The sequence below is a fragment of the Ctenopharyngodon idella genome, chromosome 15 (genome assembly GCF_019924925.1).
Source record: "Ctenopharyngodon idella isolate HZGC_01 chromosome 15, HZGC01, whole genome shotgun sequence".
Classification (NCBI taxonomy): domain Eukaryota; kingdom Metazoa; phylum Chordata; class Actinopteri; order Cypriniformes; family Xenocyprididae; genus Ctenopharyngodon; species Ctenopharyngodon idella.
In genome coordinates, this window is record NC_067234.1 from 21,311,146 (window position 1) to 21,336,393 (window position 25,248).

The following is a 25,248-nucleotide window of genomic DNA, read 5'->3' on the forward strand; positions in this document are numbered from 1 at the left end:
GGGCGGGAGAGTGTATGAGTTGGGGATGCGTGTGTGTTGTGGGGGGGTTGTCTTTTAGACTAATCACATATGTGGAGATCATAAAACCTTCAGTGTGTCCTGTTACAGCCCGTGCCTGTGAGCACATCTATAGGACTCTTTCTTTCTGAACCTTTCTGTTTTCATATCTGCGTATGTTATTATTGTTGTTCATTTACTGCTGCTTCCGTATTTCATCTTCCTTACTTTTAATGTCTGAGCTTGTTGCATTGCCCACAAGAATATTTTATTGCTCAGATGTTGATCTTTTACATCTCGGGAGCAAGGTCAGAAATGAACCATTTCTGGGCAAAACCGCCACTAAAAGTGACAAAAATGGTCCGGATATGGGTCAAAAATGTCCCTGTAATTAATTCCCTTTTATTTATCTGTCATATATCATTTGATATATTCCAGTTTTCAGTTTCAAGTAGTATTCTAAGCCTATCTAGTTGTGGTAAAGTGCAAATTTACAGCAAATATAAGTGCTTTTAAAACCAGTTTGACATTAGACTAAAATACAGTGTATTTATTATTATTATTATGGTAGCACTTTATTTTACAGTCCTGTTACCCATGTACATACTATGTACTTATTATAGTGACTACAATAACTGGGTAATAACTAGGTACTAACCCTGAACCTATCCCTAAACCTAACCTTAACCCATGCAGTTACCTTATATTACCCAGTATTTTCTTAGGTATCTGTCAACTTAGGTCATGTAGAGAAGAGCTACTTCTGAGATTGGTCCTTACTCCCTATGTAGTGTACTCTGTGGTATTTATTGAATAGTGATTGATTGAACAAGCGAGCAATTTGGGTCAGCAGTGGTGTCAGTGTGTGGTTCCAGCGGGAAAATGTTGCCCCTTATTCCGAGGTTAATTTCCGAATATGCTCAGGAGAGTTTACCTCTGATGTTTCTCCTAAAATTACATCAGAGAAATTAAAATGCTCATATGAGACAATTGTCGTTATACAGTATAGAGCTAGCAAATTAACAGGGATGGAATAGCCCAGATAATTTGGTATTGAGAAAAGTTTGATTTCATTCTGAGTTTGATTGCAGACTTTTATATCTTGGAAAATCAGAGAATAGTTTGAGACATTGTTGAGTTTCCTCAACAATGAGGAAACTACTGTCTCAAATGTCTCAAACTCCTCTGAAACTCTGAAGGAGACAGATAAGATAAGCATGCTAGGGTGTTCTTCTCATGAGAAAAAGTATGAGATAAGCAAAAGTCATTTAATCTCATTGATATCTAGGAAAAACAATTAAGATATTAAAAAGTTACCTCTTTCAGTCTGATTCTCTCTTTGGAGCTTTGCCAGGTCTGGAGTAAAACCAACCACAAACCACCCTGGATCAATGATTAAAGTTCCAGGAAGAAAAGCTAGATCGAACACTGCCTAGCTTGACTGAAAGACTAAATATGCATGATAAATGAAGTAATGGACACTTGTGAGTCCTGTAGTATCCCAGCTGCGCTCATTCAGGATATCAAATATATTATGTGCATAATTTATGATGCCATTTTAATCTCTGTAGTAATGCATCTAAACAGTTTTGTTTTCCACAGTGGCTATTTGAGGCTTGTAAACACTTGGTTGGCTGTTTGTTCAGATCTTTCCTCTTTGACACTATTTATATCCTGGCCCCCAAAATATTAATTTAGATTACATTCATAAATGTTATTGTATTGTATGTTAACTTTTATGATTAGTAAGACCCTTTTTTAAAGCATATCACAAGCTACATACTAGATATTCTTAGCTTAAGAAAATGCCGAGCTAAGCATTCTGTAGTCTCAGCTTTACACAACACACCCTAGACCGCAGTCTTTTTATTGACCGTCTCATGCATTTTGCACACAACATGGCAAAAGCTAGCTGAAATCATTAGCTCTGATTGGCTGAACGCTACGCAAATTCTGTCCTGAGTCAGGGTGCACATTGTGTTTTAAACATACTTCAAAGTTTGTGCCATCAAATCTTTGAGAGATAGATGCATAAAGCACTAAGTATATCCATGAGCAAAACTGTATATTGTGTATTGTTTTGAGTGAAATATATTAAGTAGCCTACTTAATACATTAGTGTAGATGGATTTTTAATTAGCTACCATTTTATAAAAAAAGATGTTTGTTGTTGTGGTATCGTTAATTTTGTGGTTGGTTGCTTTACAAGTCATCCACATGTCTTCTTATCTGAATTGTTGGTTCTTGTCTAGAATATCATCTGCAAAGTGGAGCAGAGTTTATTCTGATAAAAATCCTGGCTCTGTGAGTCTAAGCAATCTGAAATGCGCTATCCCATAGATTATTTGATTATTTGAGTCTTATCTCCTCAGAATTGTAACAATTGCATTAAACGAGCCAGCAGTGCAGCTGTTAAAATGGAAAGCTTAATACATGGGGAAGTGGTCTGGGGCCCTTGTGGTCAGAGTTTTATGGACTGTGACACTTGACTAGTCAATTGCTTTGGTCGTTCAAGGCATATGTGGCTTAGACTTGTGGTCTAAAAGGGCAACAACATATCAGTTATGACTCACCTGCCAAAGTAGTAAGGTATACATCAGCCTCAAATTGTATTTATTATTTGTATTAAGTCCAGATCCGGCCCACATCTGGTACAAGGTGCCCACATTTTTGACTTCATTTTGACCAGTATATATATATATATATATATATATATATATATATATACATATATACATACTTTTTTTCATTTAAAACCTGACAAATTAATTGTAGTGAAATGTTTTGCTTGAAAAGTGTGCTTGTGCTATGTTTCTTTAAATGGGAAGTTTTATGCAAAATTCACTTTTATAAGGTGTTTGAACTCAGGTGTGTGTCCACAGTGTCTGTAATGGTAAAAATCCACCCACACCTTTTTTTTTTTTTTTTTACAATCCCCATAAATCATAAACAGTCTCTCCAAATGAGCAGTTCCAGATAAGCCCCGCCTATGACTGGTGACTGAATCTGTCCTATTATCTTAGCTCCTCCCCTCAGTGTGCTGTACACAGTCCGCCATGTTTATATCCTCACCAGAGCATTTAACAGCAGAATTCAAGTAAAAATTATATTCTTATTGAAGCTACTAAAGTTATTTAATCAAGAGCAGTGATTTTCTGCTTTTCTTTTGTTGTTTGGTTCATATTAACAGCATATCCAGCAGTAGATCCTGTATATTATGCTGCTGTCACTTTAATACACAGAACTAATATACACGTAATTTCTTTCCCTGCTGTTTACGTTCACAGACATACATAACCGACTGTGAACTTTGTGTGTTTTTGACATAACCTTGTATGTATTTGACAGTTTAAGATGTGTAAGAGAAATCAGTTTAATACTCACAGGACAGCTTTCTGTGTGCGTGGTTATGTTGGTTATGGCTTTAAAACGCATGCAGATAATTAATTTTCATGATGGCGAAGAACTGCAAAGTCACGTGAGCGTGGCCGCGATAGAGATGATAATGATAGTTTTTGGCAAAGTATCCGAGGCACGAGTTGCAGGCTCCGCCCTCTTCAGGAAAGCGGGGTGGGGAGCTGCAGCTAATTTGCATTTAAAGACACATGCACAAAAACAGCATGGTTTTCCTTCCACTCAAAAATGGGCATTTACAACATGGTGTAATAAATTATGTGTGGGGTATCTTGAGCTAAAACTTCACAGACACATTCTGGGGACACCTGAGACTTATATTACATCTTGTAAAAAGGGGCATAATAGTCCCCTTTAAAATAAATACCTCTTGCTTTAATATTTTATATCTAATGGAATGAAAAATCACCAAAAACTCATTGCAGCAAATAGGATATTATGAAGGCCACAGTAATCCAAAATGGCAAAATGGAAAGAGTTAGGCACTAAAAAAGGTCATGCTGTTCCCATTTGTTTTGGAGTTTTCCCGTTTTCCCGTTTCCCGTCCCGTTTGGAGTTTTCCCGTTTTTGACATCCAGCTATTTCTCACCTACCACTGCATATTTAACATACTGCTATTTGCATATAGTAGGTAAGAGTGTGGGTTGGTTTATAATAATATCTGGAAAAGATCAATTTCGTATATTTTATATTTTTAATACATTTTAGTGTTGATGACTGTGACTGTGAATCGTTAGGTCTGATTGGGAACATTTTGGATGAACAGTGCCGTTGCTCGATGCAGATGTGACCAAAAAGAGACAGCAGCTGTTTCACAGACATCTGATCTAAACAGAGATGTTTACACACACGCACACACACACACACGGATATGTGACTGACAGAATGTCGCCCTGTGTGGGCCGTTGTGATTTATAGGATAGCACTTGATATCAACCCCCTGTGGTCACACACTTGTGCGCACACACACACTTAGGACAATGTGACCTTGGGAGTCCATATCACAGCATATGTGTGTGTGCTTGTGTGAGGGTGGAGTTTCAGAGAGAGAGAGAGAGAGAGCAATTCCCATATTGCAATCTACTGTATAGAACCAGTAAGAATGAGAGAGAGAGTGAAAGAGAGAGAGATTGGATAAGAGAGATCCGCTCATAGTTGAAGAATGGAGGAAGGCATTAACAAGACGGAGTTTGGTGACACTTTGGAGCAACAAACACTATCAATGGCTTCGGATTGAGAACGGCCATTCAATAGAAAAGAAAAAGAAAATAATGTTTTATTAACGTGACCTTAATATGGATGGATGGATGGATGGATTTCACCTGGAAGTAACATACGGGATACCGCACGTCGAATTGTCCTATCAAACTAATGGTATGAAAGTACTGGAAAGCATCCTGGAGATGAAATGTTGCCAATAAAAAACAAACGCAATAGCGAAGATGCTGGACTCCCTGGACTGAACCAGCGAGGGGAGCATGATGTTGCAAAACTTCGCAGATGGGAAAGGCAGAGAGGAATGGGGAGGGGTGGAGGAGGAGAGGTGTGGAGGACAGCAAGAGGAGGGAGTAAAGGAGCCGGAGAGGTAGAGAGTAAGAGAGTCTCTGCATTTCAAGTGCTTAACAGTGACCTTAGAATCTCCCTCTATGTGTTTCGCTCTCAGTCTGTCTCTCTTTCGCACTCACTCTGCATTAAAGTACAAAGCTGCGTTTCTTCAGACCTTTAGTGTCCCAGGAACAACTACAAGAATGTCTGCAGGAGGATGCAGCCCTCCCTACCTCTGTTTCTCTCTTCCTCCCTCTTTTTCTACAACTTTATGATGCGTGGAAGATGAACAGTGACTCTGAGGCCTGAGTGCGGAGGAGAAGTTTGGACTTGTGGGCAGGACAAATTCCACTTTAAAATTTAAGAGCAAAGACTTCTCGTTTGATGGTTCATAACCGGGTAAGTTAAAGTCATTTTATCTTGCTGTACTGTGAATAAATGCACCAAACTCTCTTCACTGATACTAATGTCTGTGTAAATGTGTTATTTCAGTGTATTTGACATTATTATTTATTGCAGTGCTGTAAAAAGTTGTGAAGTTTTTTCCTTAAGGAACTATTTGATCTGAAATTTAAAAATGACTTTTGTTGGTGTAACTTAAATAAATTAAATGAGTTCATTTAGATGTTACCATATGAAGAACATTTTTAGATTTCCTGACAGCACTTTTACCATTCTTTACACTTACAAAGAGTCACTCTTACAATTCATGGGGAAATTTAACATGGTTATATTATCGGGGTAAATTATTATTATACAAACAAATACACCTGTACTGAAAGCTGAAGGTCAGGATTTGATGTGACAAAGCTTGGCTTGCAAAATATAAGTGTACAAGAGATTATTTTGCATATTAAAACTCTCATCAAATAAGAGTTTCAATTGATATTATTATTCATTTAGTTTATTTAAAAATGTGATTTGGTATTGCGATTTATTGTAATTTTTTGATATAACCAAAGTTATATCAGGAAAATATGTCAAATTCATATTTACTGAAAGTACAAAGTATTTGTAGGAATTTGCTATGCAATAAATAAATAATAAAAATATGCAAAAAAATATGTAAAACAGAATTTGCTTCAGTTTAAGCTTGATATAGAAAAGCCTTAAATGGTGTTCTTATACTTATGCCAGTCACATTTATTTCTGCTCATGAAAAATTACTAACTTCATGCATCTTGATTAATTAAAAACTAACTGAAAAGGACAAAAAGAGAGAACGGACAAAACTAATTCGAAAACAAACAAACAAACAAACAAAAAAAAAAATCGATAAAACGACATTGGTTCCTAAATATCACCAGCACAAGCGTTCTTGAAACATTTCTAAATTTACTCTTGTATGACTGGAGGCACGTCGATGAGAAGTTGGAAAGAGGAACCCTTATGAAAACAATAGATACAATGGGAAGTTGCTGAGAAAAGAAACATTAAAATGCCAAAATCTGAGTTGCACTTTATTTTACAGTACATGTACTTACAGTGTACTTACCTTAGAAAGTACTGGGTAAAACAAAGTAACTACATGGGTTAAGGTTAGGTTTAGGGGTAGATTCAGGGTTATTACCTAGTTATTACCCAGTTATTACTATAATAAGTACATATATGTACATGGGACTGTAAAATAAAGTGCTGCCAAAATCTGTACACACATAATATTTTCCATTTTCCAAATATAACACATAAGAGTCAGAATAAGTTACACACCAGGTAAGATTGGTCTTATTAGGAATTTGACTTGGCAATTCTAGATTAAAATAAATAAACAGTTATTTGAGTACAGAATTATACAAATAATTACTAAGAAAATGTGAAACAAGCACATCTGTCTATACCAAAAACTGACTAATTGCAGCGAGATTGAGTTGCTGAAGGGTTTTTACACCAGATGTTTGAAATTACACCTGTCTTGCTGACTCACTGTAGCGTTATGTCTACATCTGTCTTGTTGTGATTCGTTTAAATCAAATATTTTTTTTTAAAAAAAGAACTTTATTTATCTGGGTTGGAGTACTGATCAACAGATGCGCAACGCAAATAATACATGGTGGTAACTGAATTTGTTGTCAGATTATCAGATTTTATTATTTCGAGTTTCGATCTTTAAGTTCTCATGATGTTGTCTGGCTGAAATTGCTACTTTGATAAGTATCTACGATGTATATTTGCGTGCATGAGTCACCTTCACTTTTGCCTGTGCAGCAGTTTTTCTCCAGCAGTAGCTACAGTGTTGATCACACTGCAGAGCCGCTGCCCCCTCAACCCTCTCTGTCAGCTTCTCTCTGTACAACCTATTTAAAAACACCTGCCCTGCCTACCTGCTCCAAATCTCTATGTAAAGCATACTGCCAAGCACTAACATTTGGTGAAAGTAGTTCAGTTGGCTGTAATAAACTAAAAAATAATCAATATTACAATACAGCAATTACAGTAATTTTAATTTAATGTTTCTTTTAAAGGAATGGGTCATCTTCATGTGTTTTCCCCAGAGGAAAGAAAGCCAAATGGGTTTTGAACAGCATGAGGGTGAGTAATTGATGACAGAATTTTCATTAGTTTTTAATTTTCAGTGAAAATTCATATATTTTTAGTCAAAGAAACAGGAACGAAATGCTTTTTTTCTTTGTTTTTATTGAAAAAAAACAATCAGTGATGCAGCTCATAGTTATGATGCAGCGCAAGCATATGTATTTAAAGTAGGCCAGGGTTAGACCTTCAGAGAGATACTAAAACAGAGGCATGCATGATGGAAAAAATGGGCAAAAACGTGTCCTCAAACCATTCCAACCAGCCTCGCTGGACTGCTGTTATTGATTATATCCATAGAAATGTTAGGTTTGTATGATCTTGATGTATAGGCAAATGCATTAAAGAAAACATCAAGGCAGTACAATCAACAATATGGTATCATGGTTACATATTTGTGATATAATTTTACCTTTCGTATAATATCAGGCTTCTGACAGTGCAGAATTATGTTTATGTATTACATACCTATTAGCACATAATGAATACATGTAACCAAGTAACCAGGACATTGTTGTCTAATTCTAATAGAAGATAATCAGGGATTTAGAGTTGTGTTGCCTGGCGATGAAGGCAATTCAACCTATGAATGGCAACCATTAATGCACCAGCCATAAAATCACTGTGCCACAGTCTGTATTTCACAAGCTGGCGTAATGTTAACTGCTGTGCAGCAAATCAAATTATGAGCTTAATGGTTTTGTTTTATCTTTTAGGAGTATTTTTGTGTTGCTCACATTATATCTACACAATTGCAAAAATGCACAGGGTGGTAAAAAAAAACAAAAAAACAACAACAACAAACAGTATAATTCACAATCTATATGTGCACATGAACAAAGCAACCAAGCGTCATTTTGTATTAAATTATAATTAAATACATAGCAATGACAGTTAACAGTTATGATTACACAATATGTAAGTCTCCCAATAGAACCTTATTTTAGTGATTTAAACTGATTTAAACATGTTAAAATTAAAATAAATAAATAAAATAATAATAAAAATAAAAAGGAAGATTAAGAATACATTCCCTTACAACAAATTATAGAGGTAACATGGAGCAAATTGTAGTGGTACCACAGCATGGATTGTATTTTTGGTACATTTTTGTTAGTGAAGCAATATTACATGATCCATAAAATACAATGTGATGTGGAAGTGTAAAATAATGCCTTTGTCAGTGAAAAAAGGCAGCCTAAGCCAATCAGAAGGGCATTCAGTGAGTTAAAAAGTGCCCGAACGTAAGCCAATTTATGTGTTGGCTTTGCCCTGCTAAGGGTGAGCCACCCTGGGCTCAAAATCACTGTGGCTCCAGGCTTTGGGCCTGTGCTGCATAAATGTTGTATTACAGCATGCGAACAGAGTAACTATATATTGTGAAGTAAAATAAGTACTACAATAGTTTAAACTGTTATGGTTTGTAGGTAAATACTGTACGGTAAGTATTGTATGAGTTTTTATGCCAGAACAAAGTGTTTATTAATGAGTTCACGCATGTGATGTTCTAACCTACATCTCTATTAATTGTTTCAATTTAAATACAGACTTTTCAACATCATTCAAAATTACAATATACATACATATATATATATATTTAGATATATTTACTTTTATTGAATAGAACTATTTAAAACATACCCCTCACGTTTTCTGAACATAACACAAAATCATACTGTTATAATGTCGAGGCTATTCTTTGCAGAAATTGTTAGCAGATGGTATGTAGGGGACCTGCCCCTTCCCTACATAACCTACTACACAGTCCACAGTCTACTACTACGAGTCCACTGAAAGTGAGTTCACAATCACTATGTGTTTCACAATCAAAATGGATTCCCAACACATTCAATATGGAATGAGATTTTTTGAAACTGAACTAAATATCTGTTTTTGGTTTTGTTCTTTTTTTTTTCTTTTGGGAAAAGGTTTAATGACTTAATGAAAGGTGCTTATTTCCTCTGTATACATACAAATATGATATGACATGTCATATAGAATTTGATCTTTCCATGAAAGGTTTAATATTCTGCTATATTTGACATATTCAGTCTTAATCCAGAGTCTTTCACTTGCACTCTTGAACAAGCTTAATACTCAATTTCAATTCCTCTTTTTCAGATTATAAAATTAGCTGTGAAATTTGATTATCAGGTTAAAAATGAAGTGTTCATAAATTCAGTACTGAGAAAAATTGTACTTATATGTTCAAGAAGATACTTAGAAGATACACAACATACATGTCAAACACAATAATATCAACAATCAAATTTGTTTTTTGGTTTTTGTCAATAAATACAAGTATCGTGATAAATGATGATGTTTGTGTGTGAAAGCAGTGTTTTGTAAATGGCATTTTCTGTTAGATAACAACATACAGTTTCTAATACACTGTAAACCCTAATGCTCAAATTAATTAATTGGTTTGAGAAGGGGGAACTTGAATTAAACAAATTATTTTAATAAAATTAACTTTTATGCATATTTATAACTTTCTGTTTCTGGCACATTTTAAGTAATCTGAATTGTTTCATTGTTTTAAGTTTTATGAACATGTTTCTTTCAATTTAGACAAACTTAAATTTAACAGAAACTCGGCTAGGATTTCTTTTTCCCAACATGCTTTGCCATGACACTCGAAGGGAGAGTAAATGCTAAAATTAAGTGTTATATGATGTTTTTTTTTTTTTTTTTTTTTTTTGTGTGTGTGTGCAAGATTAATGTTAAGTGGGAGATTTAGTAGTGTTTAATGTTTTGCTGTTTGTTTTGCTTCTATATTGCCGTACTCATTCAGCAATTGCTATGCTATGCTAATGCTATCAAAACATTGTTACCAATGAGCAAGTTAGCATTTACTGAATTAGCTAGTTAAAGCTTGCTAAGTTTCTGCTACTAAAAATATTTAAGTTGAGATTACATGATCATTTTAAGTTAAGTTAAATTGTTAAGAGCAATTAAAATGTATGAGTACAAAATAATAATCTGCCAGTTCTGCTTACTTAAACTTTGAATTTTTTAAAGGTGCAATATGTAAGAATTTTGCAGTAAAATATTCAAAAAACACTAGGCCAGTGTTATATATTTTGTTCACTTGAGTACTTACAACATCCCAAATGTTTGCAACTATTTGTAAATCGTGAGAAAATTGCAATTTTATCCAAGGCTCCGGGACGTGTGAAGAGTTGCCTCTCAATTGCGTCATACCCGCGTTACCCTCGGTTTCCGGTTTTATTTTGTAGAAACCATGGAAACACCAAAGACGCTTTAATATTTACATTTTAATAGGCAAGGGAACAACTGTTTTGATATATTTATAGACAGAAAACGAATTATTGTTATATAGCTTAACACGTTTAGTCTTATTGTTTAAATCTTATTTTCTTGATTTTTTGCGAGTACCATGCTTTTACCATGCCTTAGAGGAAAAACACTATTTTGTGAAGTAGCTAACATAGCATAATCAGATGCAGCTTTATTTTTAGTAACAGTAATACAGCATTTTCTCCATCATACAATACGTTTTAAAATGAATTGCATGCCATTTATCAAAACAAGCCATCCAGCATTTAATATACTCTAAAATCGATCTAGCTTACTGCAGAGTGTAACAAGTGTCTCACAGCAGCCACCGAGCGAAAGCGCAGGATAACGTTATAACATCATTTTAAACACACTCAAATGCAGGGCTCTTCAAGTAGTTTCATTCGAGGGCCGGATTATCAAATCAAAAAGTTGAGGTACAAACTACACCTTAACACAGACATGAATTATATATTCCCCTACCCACCTAATAAATATTGCAATATAATTGGCTATAACATAGTTTTCAATATAATGTAATTTACCATGGTTTGAATGGAATGAATTACAGTTCATTCATGGTAAATTTTTGTAAGGGTGGTGATTTTGGAATTTAAAAGCCTTCTATCTTCATTCATGGCAAGTTTCATGGCAAGTTTCTCATGTTTTCCTCACCCCTTGTTGGGAATGTTGAGGCGGTTTCATTCGATTTAAAACTAGTGATTTGTAGTTTGTAACCGAGAGGTGTGTGTCGATTTGAAACGCTAATCTCACTTGATGTTGCAACGCTGTTTAATAATGGTGACCGGGAATAAACGCGCAGCTCCTTTAAGCTTTCGTTCCGTTATCCACTGGGCCGTGCTGCGTAGTTCAAAGTAAACTAGAGAAAACAGCGCTATTTGTTCTGTATTTGTTGTTACTGACCGAGAAACAACTACAGATGATTCAGTGACAGAGCGGTCCGAACGAATCCAAATCGTTCCAGATCGTTATGGAAGCGCGTTTGGCCAATTCACGGAAAAGAAAGTCGACAGAAATACGGGACACGCATAATAACTGCTGAAATATTCGCACGGAATACGTTTCTCAGGTCAGTAGGAGGAGCTGCATGGTACGAACAGTGCGTATATAGCCGTACAGCTGCAGCCACGTATCTAACCAAATTTAGCCGCACCGCCAGGAAAAGAAGAGGAGGGAGATTGAGGTGCCGCGGGCCGGATGAAGATGATTGGCGGGCCGAATTTGGCGGGCCAGTTGACGAGCCCTGCTCAAATGTATCTAATATGATAAACAGAGCTGCGTTACCTCATACACTTGACCGGAAAAGCGGAAGCAGCGCCGGCGACTGTGACATAATAAAAGTTCCGCTCCAGTGGCCTCGTTCAGCTCCCACAACACTTGGTCCTGCTCTGCTTCATACTACAGTAACGTTAATAATTGCATCCATGAACATGATTTCTTCCCGAATCGTATTTCAATTCTTTTCCACCGGCCGTTGAGGTAAAGACCACATGTCCCAAGATTCCGCGCTCAAACTTGGCGTCATCCAGCTACGCCTTTGTTTTAAATAGGCCTCTAGCGGACAGAAAATATTACATAGTGCACCTTTAACTTAAACATTTTGATGTAAATGATTACCTCAATTTTTTTTTAATTTTCCCAAGTTATTCGGGTTTACAGTGTCAGAACAAAAATAATATGGGATTTGTGCCTCTAAAGGCTGTGACACACCAAGCAGATGTAAAAAAAAAAAAAACTAGTGGCGACAAAAGGCGACTGTGTTGTCGCCTCGCATCGGCTGCATCGCGGCCAAAAAGCTGCGCCACAAAGACTACGGGCGACTGTCAACTAGCACATGCGTTCTGCAGCTGCGTGTAAGAAAATAACTGTCTATATCAACAGGTATCAATAGTCTATATTCTTCATCCAAAAAGGGAAAGCGAAACGTTCCAGGTGGCTCATGTTGTTATGAAAATATTTGTGCATTGGAATGCTCAGGTAAGATGGCATTAAATTAGAACAGCCGTCTTTTGTTTTTATTCTCATTCACTAAGCTGAACAGCCAATCAGAGTTCTCTCTCTCACCAATGGCACAGACGCCGACAGACGCTGATTCAATATGCTCAATCGGCCGTCAAAGTCCAACTACTGCAGATGGTGTGGAACTGGGCCGCCCGACGTTGGCCGATGGCCGACCATCGGCTTTTTGTGTCAGGGCCTAAATGCTTTTAAAAAGTTAGAGACACCAAAGTATACCCTATTCATGGAATGTGCCAGATGCTTGTGCAAAGTGATGAGTTGTTTTGTGCAATTTGTGTGTATCATGTATAAGAAAATTGTCATGCAATGATTGTACATGTTTTGGAGGTGTGCTATAAACTAGCAAATTATAGATTTTTAACACTAATGGATAGTCATGGTCCTGCCATTTGGGTAGGTTCAAGGTATCACTGCTAAATATTCTGCTGTTCTACATACTGGATTGTAAAAACAGCACAAACCTTAGACCCAATTGGAGCAAACTGGCACAACGAGAAGGCACACACACAAACACACACATCATGTTTCTGCATCCACTTAAAGAGGACGTTGAGGGCAGTGATTTCTCAAGAAACTGTCAAAACGTATAAACACTGTAAGGGTAAAAACACTTTGGCAGTTTTGTATCATTTAAAACTCTCATTTTTAGAAAATTCTTAGCAGAAATACTGGATGGCTAATATTAATAGTGCTAATAGTGGCAGTAGTTGAAGAAAAAAAGACATTACTGACTTTGAAAAAAGGGTGGACAAAATAAAAAGTTCTGTAGGATGCTGTTATCACCTTAACCTGCCATAATGAGTGGAAGAGGCAGTATAAAACCCTTTGTGATTTCTCACCAGTGACTGGACATCATGACACTGTGGCAGAGATCTTCCTAACATGACATGTTTGGTCGCTACACGAGAAAACTGGGGAATGTTGAATGAGACCATTACAGGACGAAGAGTCAAACAAGTTTTACATATCTTCAGGCAGGAGGCATAAATTTCTGAAAAGTAAAAGAAACACAATGAAGAGAAATGTGAGAATATAATATTAACAGTGTATTTAATCATTTTTCTTGTGGTTATTTTGTAGAAAAAGATCCTACTAGAGTTGGGAAATCTGATTCAAGATTTTTTTTTTTTTTTTTTTTTTGAGCTGATAGTTTCAATGAATTGGTTTTAAAAGACAGATTCAATTATTCATTTGCCAGAACCTCCAATAAATTTTGTAATTTCTGTGAATCATTTTGCATAACACTTTGTTTCAATGAAGCAGTTCAAAATACTGATTCAGTGATTCACTTGACTCATAACTGCCATATATATATATATATATATATTAATATTTTAATATATATATAATATATATATATATATATATATATAAATTATTGTAAAACATTTCTTAGTTTTTATCAGATTGTTGCAGTACATTGAATTAACTTTGGTTGATGAGTCTGATCGAGAACGATAACCATTTGAAGTCATTTTAAAAGAAATACATAAATATCGAGCTGAAAAACACTGACATACATAAAACAACCACCACTAAACAGACACAACAGAACCCAACCAGATAAAGTAAGACTACAAACAGACTGATAGAGAATAACAACCGGAGAATTCAAAATTCAACTCAAAAAACTAGAAGGACAAACTGATGAAACAAAGATGGAAAGAGAACTTGAAAGGGCCACTGTCAATCACAGTCACATGACCACCAAGACACACTAGCTAGCAATCAGTTTTACCAGAACATGAAGGATTGAGCTCCACCATCCGTTAGGCCTCCAGGGCTAAGATGGCGGGTTAGGGCTGTCTGTTTCAGGATTCAAAGTAAGCAGTTTGTTTACAGAGAAGAAACACTCAAATTCTGGGAAAGAAAAAAAGAACAAAATTCTTACTTTGTTGCTTCTTCTGTTCCCCCTTCTCCATCGACTTTGCCCTCTTCCTCCATCTTCTGCTCGTCTGAGATCAGCTCCTGGTTCTTATGTCTACGAATACACTTCACCACTACCATGGACAGAATGAGCAAAGCAAGAATGCCCCCCACAGATGCCCCGATGGCGACAGCAATGGTCGAATCCCTTGGTGGTGGCACTGGGCAGAGGAAGGCAGAAAAAATGAGAGATTCTAACAACAAACTTCACCAAGTAGTAGCATATTTCTTCAATGAAAAAGTGTATTCAGAAAAATTTGTGTAAAATATGTAGTAAAAAAAAATGCTTTCTGGGACAAAATTGAGTAGTTACAGCTTCTACCTCCAGTGGCTAACTGGTCTATGCTAACCAGCCAAAATCTTAGTACTGGTTGCATTCTCAATGTTGCCATTAGGGGTGCTAGAGCAGACAGTAGTTATTAACATCTTCTATAGTTTTCTCTTTCAGATTGACTACTGTCTTAGTGGAGCAAGAGTTTAAATCTTTCTGAGCAAGTTAAGGTTGCTTCATTATGATGAACTTCAAATACACACCTTATTAATGTGTTTTCTCTTCAAATCAATAGAGTGCTGTAGAGATGACGTAAACACCTCTGATTGGCAATTGACCCTTCGCAAAGACCCGCCCCCCTTAGTTACTGTTGCTTTGTCCGACAAGCCATGGCACTGTCACGCCACACGCAATGTAAAATGCATTGCGGCGCAAAGAGGACACTGACAACACGTCGACAGTCAAGACAGAGCAGGTTACTTACGATATTAAACAAAGTCCCAGCTTTCAAATTGTGTAATTTTTTAAGAAATTCAAACAATAAAAACCGTTTTGTGGCTCTTTAATGTGTCGTGACAGATTGCTGTAGCTCTTCAGTTCAAGCAGCTCGTGAACCGATCATCTCTTTCTAGTAGTTCATTTATAGCATCAAATAAACATGAATGAACATGAGAAGGAATGTTGTTTCAATCGTGGAAAGACGTCAATACACACCATTTTTCAAGTTCAAGTCCACCGAGGTTAATCTTCTAACTCCTGACTGCTTTGTTGACAAAATGGCGGATTCGGCGTTATGATTGGTTAGATCGCTTGTCAATCAAACTCCCGGCAAAGGGTCAATTGTGTTCATACACTCATCGGATATGTCTGTGATTGGCTACAATGATCAACACTTCAAAAACATGTTGTAAATAGACATCAATGACGCTCTTCCCCGAGCGCTTACACAGATACACATGGGAGCGTTTGAAAGCAGGCGTCTATTAGCGGACCGTTCCTATGCGTTGATCATTGTAGCCAATCACAGACATTTCTGATGAGCACGTCAACACAAAGGCCAATCGGAGGCGTTTACAAATCCGCTTAACAGCGCTCAAAAAAGTATCACATTTTTAAAATTTCAGTACCGACGTGGTATCGCGGTTGACTTTTGACAACACTAAATGCAACCGTGGTGTAGTTTGTTTATATCCTACATTTAGCTTTATACTTCTACTGATTGTATTTAGGTTTCAAAATTCTTATAAGTTGTGTTCATTTGTGAAAATTATCATGATGTACATAACATGTAAGAATCATAAACTTTTGTTGGTCAAGGAGTTTATTTTCTACATCGATCCAAAAGCCAATGGAAAAATCCTATTGGGTTTTTGTCAAGGGAACCAGGGTGATGCAAACTTCTGGGCTGGCTTACAAAAATACATCATCACTGCAGTACTCTATTCTAATCCTGGACTTAACAACACCTGCAATAAGGACACCCTATTCATCATGACTTGTCCTGAAGTAACCCTGGTTGAAGACCCGAAACTTCTGTTGTACAGCTTCTTAGCCCATGCTGAAGTCTTACATTCAGTCAGGACGTTGAACTGGATGGTGCCGTGACCCGGAATGCGATCTGGAGGGTTGCGCACATAGCAATTGTAGATTCCATCGTCTGTCAACTGCACATCTGAGATAGTGATGCTGAGGTCGTTCTTCTCCAGGTTTCCAGAAAACATGACCCGATCTCCAAATCGGGTTGACTTCAGGGGTGTTATCCTGTTCTTATAAGTCATGAACTTGGAAAAGAAGAAATTTTGGATGAAGGTACATTGAGAAAAGTGATGAAACTAAAGAATTGTGTAACTTGTAAAGCATTGATATTACAATATTTTGATGATATTTAACATTTTAAGTCTCTTTATTTTTTTCTCACCATCTCCTCTGTGCTGTTGAGTGTCTCCTGATAGGTCCAGTTCATGGCAAACTTGCTGGGGTCCAGCTTGTAGCATGAGGTGAATGCACATGGGATTCTGACATTAGTGCCATTGAGAGCGTTGATCTGTTGTGGCACCAGCACATCCATGGAATTCACTGGACAGGCTACGAGATATGTAAATACACACATGTATAATTCCAGCCATGTGATTTTCCTGCCATCTAATTGGTACATGTTTTTTTAAACATAAAGTCACAAAAATTTACTTTGAAGTAATTCATTTAAGTATAAGTTAAAATTTTATTGCCAACAAATGAAAAAGCTGTTTTTTAAACTTACAAAATGATTTGCAAAGTAATCTTATATAACTCCTGTTCACGGAAAAATGTTTCTCTAACACATTTAAAAGTGTATCTTATCATAAAATGTCTATTTTTGACTCTCAATTCTGATTGGAAGAGACCAAAACGGTAAGTGGGCAGTAAGATTTTGTAATATTTTTAAAAAGAAGTTTTATGCTCACAAAGGCTGCATTTATTTGATCAAAAATACAGTAAAAACAGAAATATAGTGAAATATTATTACAATTTAAAATAATGGTATTCTATTTAAATATATCTTAAAATGACATTTATTCCTGTGATGCAAAGCAGAATTTTCAGCATCATTACTACAGTCTTCAGTGTCACATGATCCTTTAGAAATCATTATAATTTGCTGCTCAAGAAACATTTCGTATTTTTATCTTATTTTATATTTTTTGTGAAAGCATGATACATTTTTTTGAGGATGAACACAGTAGAAAAACAGCTTTTATTTGAAATATATTTTTTTTGTAAAAATGTAATTTTTAAAGTTAAATTTAAATGTTTCATTTAATGTATCCTTGATGAATAAAAGTATTAATATCTTTCAAAAACAAAAATCTTACTGACCCTAAATTTTTAAACTGTAGTGTACCATAACTGCAAAAAGTACTTATGTAAATGTTTTAAATATTACAGTGGAGTCTAAGAACCCGAGGCCACATTAAAAAAAAATACTGGAAAAGATATTAAGAAATGTATATTTTCACTCAGAAAAATGTATTCAATTTTAAAATTTGGACTTAATGTCTCATACTTTTGAACCCCACTAAATTTAAAATGTTTTAATATTTATATTATTATCCACGTTATTCTACTCTGGGCAATATTTGTTTACAATTCTTTAAAATAATATTTTTCTAATGTTGGCAAGTCAAATGTCAGATAAAACCACATGAATTTCACATGTGCAACTTGCACTTGTGGTCACATGTGAAACATACTTTGCACAATGGAAACATGTGGTTTTGGAACAGTTTCCATGCGAAATCCATAGATGCCTTTCCATCGTTGGGCAGAACGGTTCTAAGAATGTAAGGAACTGTTAACTGTTAAGGCCCAAAGATAAATTAATGTGGTTTTTACTTCTTTATCTCTATCTGTATTAAGCTTCCACTGTAAGTGATATTATTTGTATTGTATCGCTGGCCAAAATGCCATAATGTTTATCAGGAAGGTTAATTTTCTCCACCTCTGCACCATTTCATCCCTCTGCAGTCAGGAGTTTTGTGTTTCTGGACAAGTTCCCACTGCTGCAGCAGTTATGCTTTATCGGCCCGGCTCTCTGCAGTAGTAGCAGCAACTTCGTCACACCCTCCCATCCCATCCCATCCCATCCCCACCCCCCTCAAAGTGCTGCAGTTTAGTACGCCCCCCTCCCTCTAGAAAAATCAGGTGTCCTCACGGATAGAGAGCAAGAACTACAGCAGCTGTGTTCGGAAGAACACATACACACACAAACCTCATCTATACTAGCTTCAGTAACTATTGTGATTTATAGTGCATTAATTTAAGAGTGCCTACAAGGCAACATTTGAACTCTACAGATATACAAGGATTCATAGTGTTTTTCTGCTACAAATGATGCAGCACTGCATCATGTCACAGTATCCTACTTCTGCTCTCAGTGTGGGCAGTAATATACACACACAGAGACACACACGCATGTTCAGCATAAATATACACACACATGCAGAGTCAGCACTCGGCCGGCCGTGTTACTCAATACCGGCACTACGTCAATGTCGTCCCCACCCACCCTTTTACTTTCATGTATATTTAGTCGGTTTCTCTCTGCGCTCTGTGCTACAGCAGAGACGCTTTAAAACTCCTTTGCATACCCCATGCAAATTTAATCACTAAATTCATGCACTTTCTTGACAAATCAGTGAATAATAATCCAATTTTTGTATAGTTAGAAAACTACAATGAATCCTGAGTATCTGTAAACTCTCTTGCATGACTGTTTGGGTTTATATGAGCATTAAAATAAGGGATCTGACTACTGCTGATGTCTTCAGCCCACTCTTGGGGAACTGATTTGATGCTTATGTATCAATATTCACTGGTTCAGAGTGCCGTAGGCATAAAATACTGCAGTGTAGCTCTCTCTCTCTCACCCTCTCTCACAGTCCCTGACAAACCCCATCACTACACCCTCCCTGCGCTGTCTGTGTCCTCTTTTTTCCTGCTCTCAAGGTTATGGTTAAAGGAGAAATGTGGAGCAATGTGGACATTGTGGAGCTGCATATGCATGCACAAACAAACAAACAAATAATAATAATGATAATAATATATATACTGTACACTGTATATTATATATATATATAGTCAAAATCGGGGCAATAATGGAACATCAGTTTTAAAAAGTGAATTTTTTCACTATTATTTTCATATGATTTGGATTTTCATGGGTTTAGATAAAAGATTTTTGTTATAAGAGACAATAAAAACAACTTTGTGCATCAAAACCACTCTTTTCCTCATAAAAAATGAACTTGATTTTCAAGTCAACAAATTTGCGACAGCTGAATGTAACATTTCTTACAAGCCATACATGTCAATCTCTGAGTAACATGTCATTTATTTAAGCCACAAAATAAACTTCATTCCGTAAATATAATGAACTTCACAAAAAGCATTTTGAAGGTCTCCAGCATGCTTTATTATTACCCAAAAATCAAACACAGGTCACCCCTTACGCACGTTATCATGTCTGTCAAAAACTGGCTGTCGGTTGGAACATTAGAAGTAAAAACATGGACATAACACATGGGCATCAATCACTTCACTGAATACTTGTCGGCTAAGACACAAATAAATATTACCTTATAGAGTTGTCAAAAGTACCAACTTCGGTACTGAAATTTTTAAAAATGTGATGCTTTGAGCACTGTTGAGCGGATTTGTAAACACCTCTGATTGGCCATTGTGTTCACGCGCTCATCAGATATGTCTGTGATTGGCTTCAATGATCAACGCTTGTAAATAGTCATCAATGACGCTCTTCACCAAGCGCTTACACAGATACACACGGGAGCATTTGAAAGCAGGCATCTATCGAGGATCAGTCCGCTGATAAGATGCCTGTTTTCAAACACTTCCGCTTTCAAATTCAAACACTTCCATGTGTTGATCATTGTAGCCAATCACAAACATATCCCATGAGCGCGTCAACACAATGGCCAATCAGAGGCATTTACGAATCCACTCAACAGCGCTCAAAGTGTCACATTTTTAAAATTTCAGTACCGACTTGCTACTGAAGTCGGTACTTTTGACAACTCTATTACCTTACGATCCATCTGTTTTCAAATCCACATCATTTGAATAACACGACACCAGTCTGTCAAAAAATAACGTGCACAATACATGGTAGCATTTACGAGAAGCAGAGGTTCAGCGAGTACACGCATTTCCTGGAAAACCCACACTACCGAATGTTTTGACTATGTTATCGCTTTCCGAGAAGAGGGAAAAAATGGCGGCCTGAGCGGCTTCAACATGCTGTCTGTCAGAGACGATAACATGCATAATACATAATGCATGTGAGTATAAATTGTTCTTCGCTTGCTGAAACTTAATCTGAATGATCAGGGAACTGATACGTCACACTGCATGCTAAAGAGAATAAACGCTATCCAATTTTTCATAACATAAACTGTTAAATGTGTGATCTTGAGATGAGTACCTGTAATCGTCCAATTTGACTCTCATATGCTGATGTAATATAAATTATAAACTGACAGGTGATTTTTAGAAAATGTAGTTATCTTCTCGGTTGTTTAAAAAATAAAGGCAATTATCAAAGTTTGATAAAATGTTGTTTAATTTTCCAATAAAAGATTATAAATTATTACATGATTTGATACATTTAATTACCCCTTAGCAGATTTTGACTCATATAACATATATCTCTATAACATATATACGTTTTAAGTGTGCTGATATACAGTCTAACAGCACTGGGACATTTCACTACTTGTATCACTCTGCACTCACCCATGATATTTCTCAGTCACAGAAAGCCTCTCTTTTATTTCACATTTAAACAGTATAGGGTTTTTAAAAGCAATGTTATGGCAACAAATCTGTTTAGACAGTTTGAATGCACCACATTTTTGTTTCTGTCTAATGACTGAAATGTTGTGGGCAAAACTTTAAACAAGGTATGTTTGCACACTAAATGAGAAGAGCGAGACATCTGTATTTCAGTGAGAAGCAGATCTTCACAAAGCTGTTAACAGCAATTGTTTTCACATAATCTACCCTATGTCATATTCGGCTTACAGACAACTGTTACTGCAGTTGGATTTTATCCATTGATCAACTATTTTCAGGGACTGTTCAAAAATGAATATTCTGTCATCATTTACTCACCCTCATTTTTAGAAAACTGTATAATTACATTTTTTATTACATAGACCACAAAAGGGGGGTATTTAGTAAAAGGGCTAGAAAGAACATGGAAGAAGACATGGAAGAAAGAACATCCTATAGTTTTGGAATGAATGAGTGTGAGTAAATGCTTTTTTTATTTTTTTGTGAACTGTGCCTTTAAATTAAGACTAACAACACTATAGTAAATAAAACATAGAAACATAAACATTTACTATATGCAATCTAAAATAACGTAATGAGTAAGTAATATTCTTCTAAATATTATCCTTATAGGTAGATCTACTCCATCAGTGGTGAAGATGTTTTATATTTGCTATAGTTTATCTTTTTTAAGTTTGCATACACTGACACCGTTTAAAAGGTTGGGATTGGTACGTTTTTATGTTTTTGAAATAAGTCTCTTATGCTCACCAAGGATTTTGTAATTTGATCAAAATATAGAAACAAGTAATATTATGAAGTATTAGTTTAAATCAACACTTTTCTATCTGAATATATTTTAAAATGTAATTTATTCCTGTGATGCAAAGCATCATTACTCCAGACTTCAGTGTCACATGATCCTTCAGAAATCATTCTAATATGCTGATTTGCTGCTTCAGAAACATTTCTGATTATTATCTATGTTGAAAAAAGTTGCGCTGCTTCTTATTTTTTGGGAACTGTGATACTTTTTAAAAAAAAAAAAAATTCAGGATTCTTTGATGAATAGAAAGTTCAAAAGAATGTTTATTTGAAATTGCTTTTTTTGTAACATTGTCTTTACTGTCATTTTTATGCAATTTATATCAATTTAATGCATAAAAATATTAATACCTTAAAAAAAAAATCAACTTTTGAACTGTAATGTACCTTTATATGGAAGAAACAGAAGAGGTTTCAATAGTGAAATTGAGTTCAATAGCTTTTGGGACTAGTGGAATAATACAGTGTTTTTCAGAAAGCTGACTGAAATGCATTATTAACTTCAATCTCCTGAAGAATAGGATACCGCACAAATATTCCTACAATTCATAGTGCTCATCTGTATACCTGAATGTGGTATTGATGTGCAAATAATTTTGCCAAGGGAAGTCACTGAGGCAAAGTTCTCTAGATTAGAGGATGAAAGCTGAAAATATACTGTATTAAAATTCATACATACAATAGCCCAAAATATATCTGGACACTTAAGCCACATTTATGAATGCTATTGCAATAAATAACAAAATATCAAACCAACTGACATTTTAAACAAATATTTAAACTGCCAATTGTCTTTTTATGGAGATCTGTAGTGTATATTTAGAAAATGTCTAATAATTTTTAACCACATTAAATCACTGGAAGACTGGAAGTAGGATAATTTTTGGAGATAGTTTAGTGAAACTAGGTTTTATTATAATTCTAGCTCATGTTCATCTAATGTAACTGAAATGCTGCGTTTTACGCCCTCTAGTGGCTTTCTAGAAGAACTGATTTGTTTTCACTTGAACTTGAATGCAACTTCCCTAGTCATTATGTTTTAAGAAAACTCTTTTGGTGTGTGCAGTTCCTTTTCCTTTATGTTAAGCCAGTACAATGAACCGTAGTTCAGTAAGAATTTTTTAATTCATTAAAATTCGTGGACTATACCACACGGATTAAGCACAAAAAAGTAGGGCATCTGCCTTCTGTTGAAATAAATAATCCTCATGTAACTTTCATCTGCAGCAGTCTCATGAGGCCACAGCTGTAGCAGTAAACCTATTCACAAAATAACCAGAACATGCATATTGGTTGTTTATGATTATTTATGATTGACATTTTTTTCATTACTGAATTGGTTTGCTCTGAAGCACTTTGTATAACAGGTAAACATGAAATATTGATTAACTCCATTAAGCCCCCCTTTCCTCACTCAGTAGTATTGTCTCCATATTTTCCCTATTTAACTGTCATTATTATTGTTATTATGTAAAAGTGCTGTTCCTCTATATGTCTTCAAATGTTAAATACTGTGAATGTGTGGATTAATCCAGTTAGGACAAAATCAAATCTTTCCCGCTCTCAAATTACTGTATTTTTATTTATTTTTTTTTCTGTTTTCTCCTTTATCTAGCCTTCATCTGCATTAAACAGCCAAGGAGAAGAACAATGAAGTTCATTAAATTACATTTTAGACACAATATTGCAGGTTATTTTTTGCTCCGTCAACAAAAATGGTGCCGAATGAAGCCAAAGCGGATCTAGTTCTGTCTTCGTTCCTGAACGAGTCAGCGTTTATTGAAGGAATCATTTGAGTCAAAGATTCTATGACTCACTCATAAACACATTCACTTGTCGCCACCTACTGGTTCAACGATGTAACCTGAGTTGCTGAAAAAAATAAACAAACGGAGTGATACAAACAGTATTGGACTGTATATCATCAATGACACCGAACTAATTGTATATATTGCTTAACAGGTCATTTAAAACGCAGCAATGCTCAATACCATCAAAGCTGCGTCTGAAAAACCCAGAAGTGCTGTTCCCCATTGTTAAACAATGAATGGGGGAAACAAATAATAATTTAGCCATAATTTATGACCTGCTTTGCGTTTCATACTTAATCTTATCTAAATGCGCTCACAATGGCATCACGATAAGCGCAGCGATAATGAGTTTGAATACCTCAGTGTGGTTGACAGATGATCTGCAATAATAATCACCATCAAACGCTATGATGTAATGACATACACCTGATTTTATTTGCATTCTTTCTTACAACGCATATTAGCCTATTAATAATATAGGCAGGGAAACCTGACTGTAATCACATCTGTTTGGCTGCTACATTGAAATCATTCAATTGTCAAATGATCATTTTAACAATGGGCTTTATTATTTCCATAGCAGAAGCTTTTTTTACTTACCCAAAAATATCACCAATGCAACACAGGATAATTTCAAAGCGGACGCCCACTGCGTTTTCCCAGAATGCAATAAAATGGACATTTTGGTCGCTGACAATAAAACTTATCGGAAAATAGGTATTAAAAATGCGTTTGAGATCTATTTCTCCGTTTTAATCATATAAAAAACACGGAAATGTTTTTATTTTGTGCTATGATATGGCTGGCAGTGTCTGTAGCAGGAGCACTGGTTGATATTATGGTTGTGGTTTGCTATTTGTCGTAATTGAGGTTTCAAACGAACCAAGTTGCAGCGTTGTAATATTAAAATACGATAATAGCAATGCATAAAATGGTATATAACTAATTTTATAAGAAGATAAAAATCAGGATGCATCTACATATTAGCCTATATGTCCCTCCTCGAGTCAGTGGAATATCAGAAATCAGTCGAAGAAAATCCACGCGGCCGTTGACGCAAAACCAAAAAATGACGCACTAGCTTGCAGTAGGACCACCTCTCCTCATCTCCTCACTAATGGAGATCAAAGTGCACAAAAGATGAGCTGGAGGTGGAAATACACATGTAGGGTGAGAATGGTGCTGAAAAAATACAATGATGCTGCTGCTTATTCAAGATTTTCTACATAGGCATCCACTATCTAAGGCAGCATAAAACCAGAG

General features: G+C 35.8%; 1 protein-coding gene and 1 long non-coding RNA gene across 3 annotated transcripts; one reads left to right on the forward strand and one right to left on the reverse strand.

Moving 5' to 3' along the window:
- Positions 1-110: 110 nt before the first annotated feature.
- Positions 111-14,932, forward strand: LOC127495408 (uncharacterized). Its single transcript, XR_007925118.1, has 3 exons — positions 111-5,355; positions 7,419-7,485; positions 14,791-14,932. It is a non-coding gene; the product is annotated as an uncharacterized LOC127495408 (long non-coding RNA).
- scn2b (sodium channel, voltage-gated, type II, beta) lies at positions 7,571-24,826 on the reverse strand. 2 transcript variants are annotated; one of them, XR_007925117.1, is made up of 6 exons: positions 24,586-24,826; positions 16,941-17,107; positions 16,593-16,803; positions 14,717-14,912; positions 14,564-14,631; positions 7,571-13,816 (listed from the first exon to the last, which is right to left on the reverse strand). XR_007925117.1 is itself a non-coding variant. In XM_051862235.1 (5 exons), exons 1-5 carry the CDS (start codon positions 24,665-24,667, stop codon positions 13,786-13,788), a joined length of 687 nt encoding a protein of 228 aa, XP_051718195.1. In that variant the 5' UTR covers positions 24,668-24,826; the 3' UTR covers positions 7,571-13,785. The 2 variants fall into 2 exon arrangements, 1 of the variants encoding a protein (XP_051718195.1); XM_051862235.1 differs by lacking the exon at positions 14,564-14,631.
- Between the last annotated feature and the right edge of the window lie 422 nt (positions 24,827-25,248).

Bases quoted from the DNA above. Each gene is read 5' to 3' on its own strand.
- scn2b (XM_051862235.1), bottom strand. From the start codon at position 24,667: ATGTCCATTTTATTGCATTCTGGGAAAACGCAGTGGGCGTCCGCTTTG. The intron at 17,108-24,585 runs GTAAGTAAAAAA...CATATCTCGTAG, and splicing joins TGCATTGGTGATATTTTTGG to CCTGTCCAGTGAATTCCATG. The intron at 14,913-16,592 runs GTAAGACTTCAG...TCCTCTGCCCAG, and splicing joins GTTCAACGTCCTGACTGAAT to TGCCACCACCAAGGGATTCG.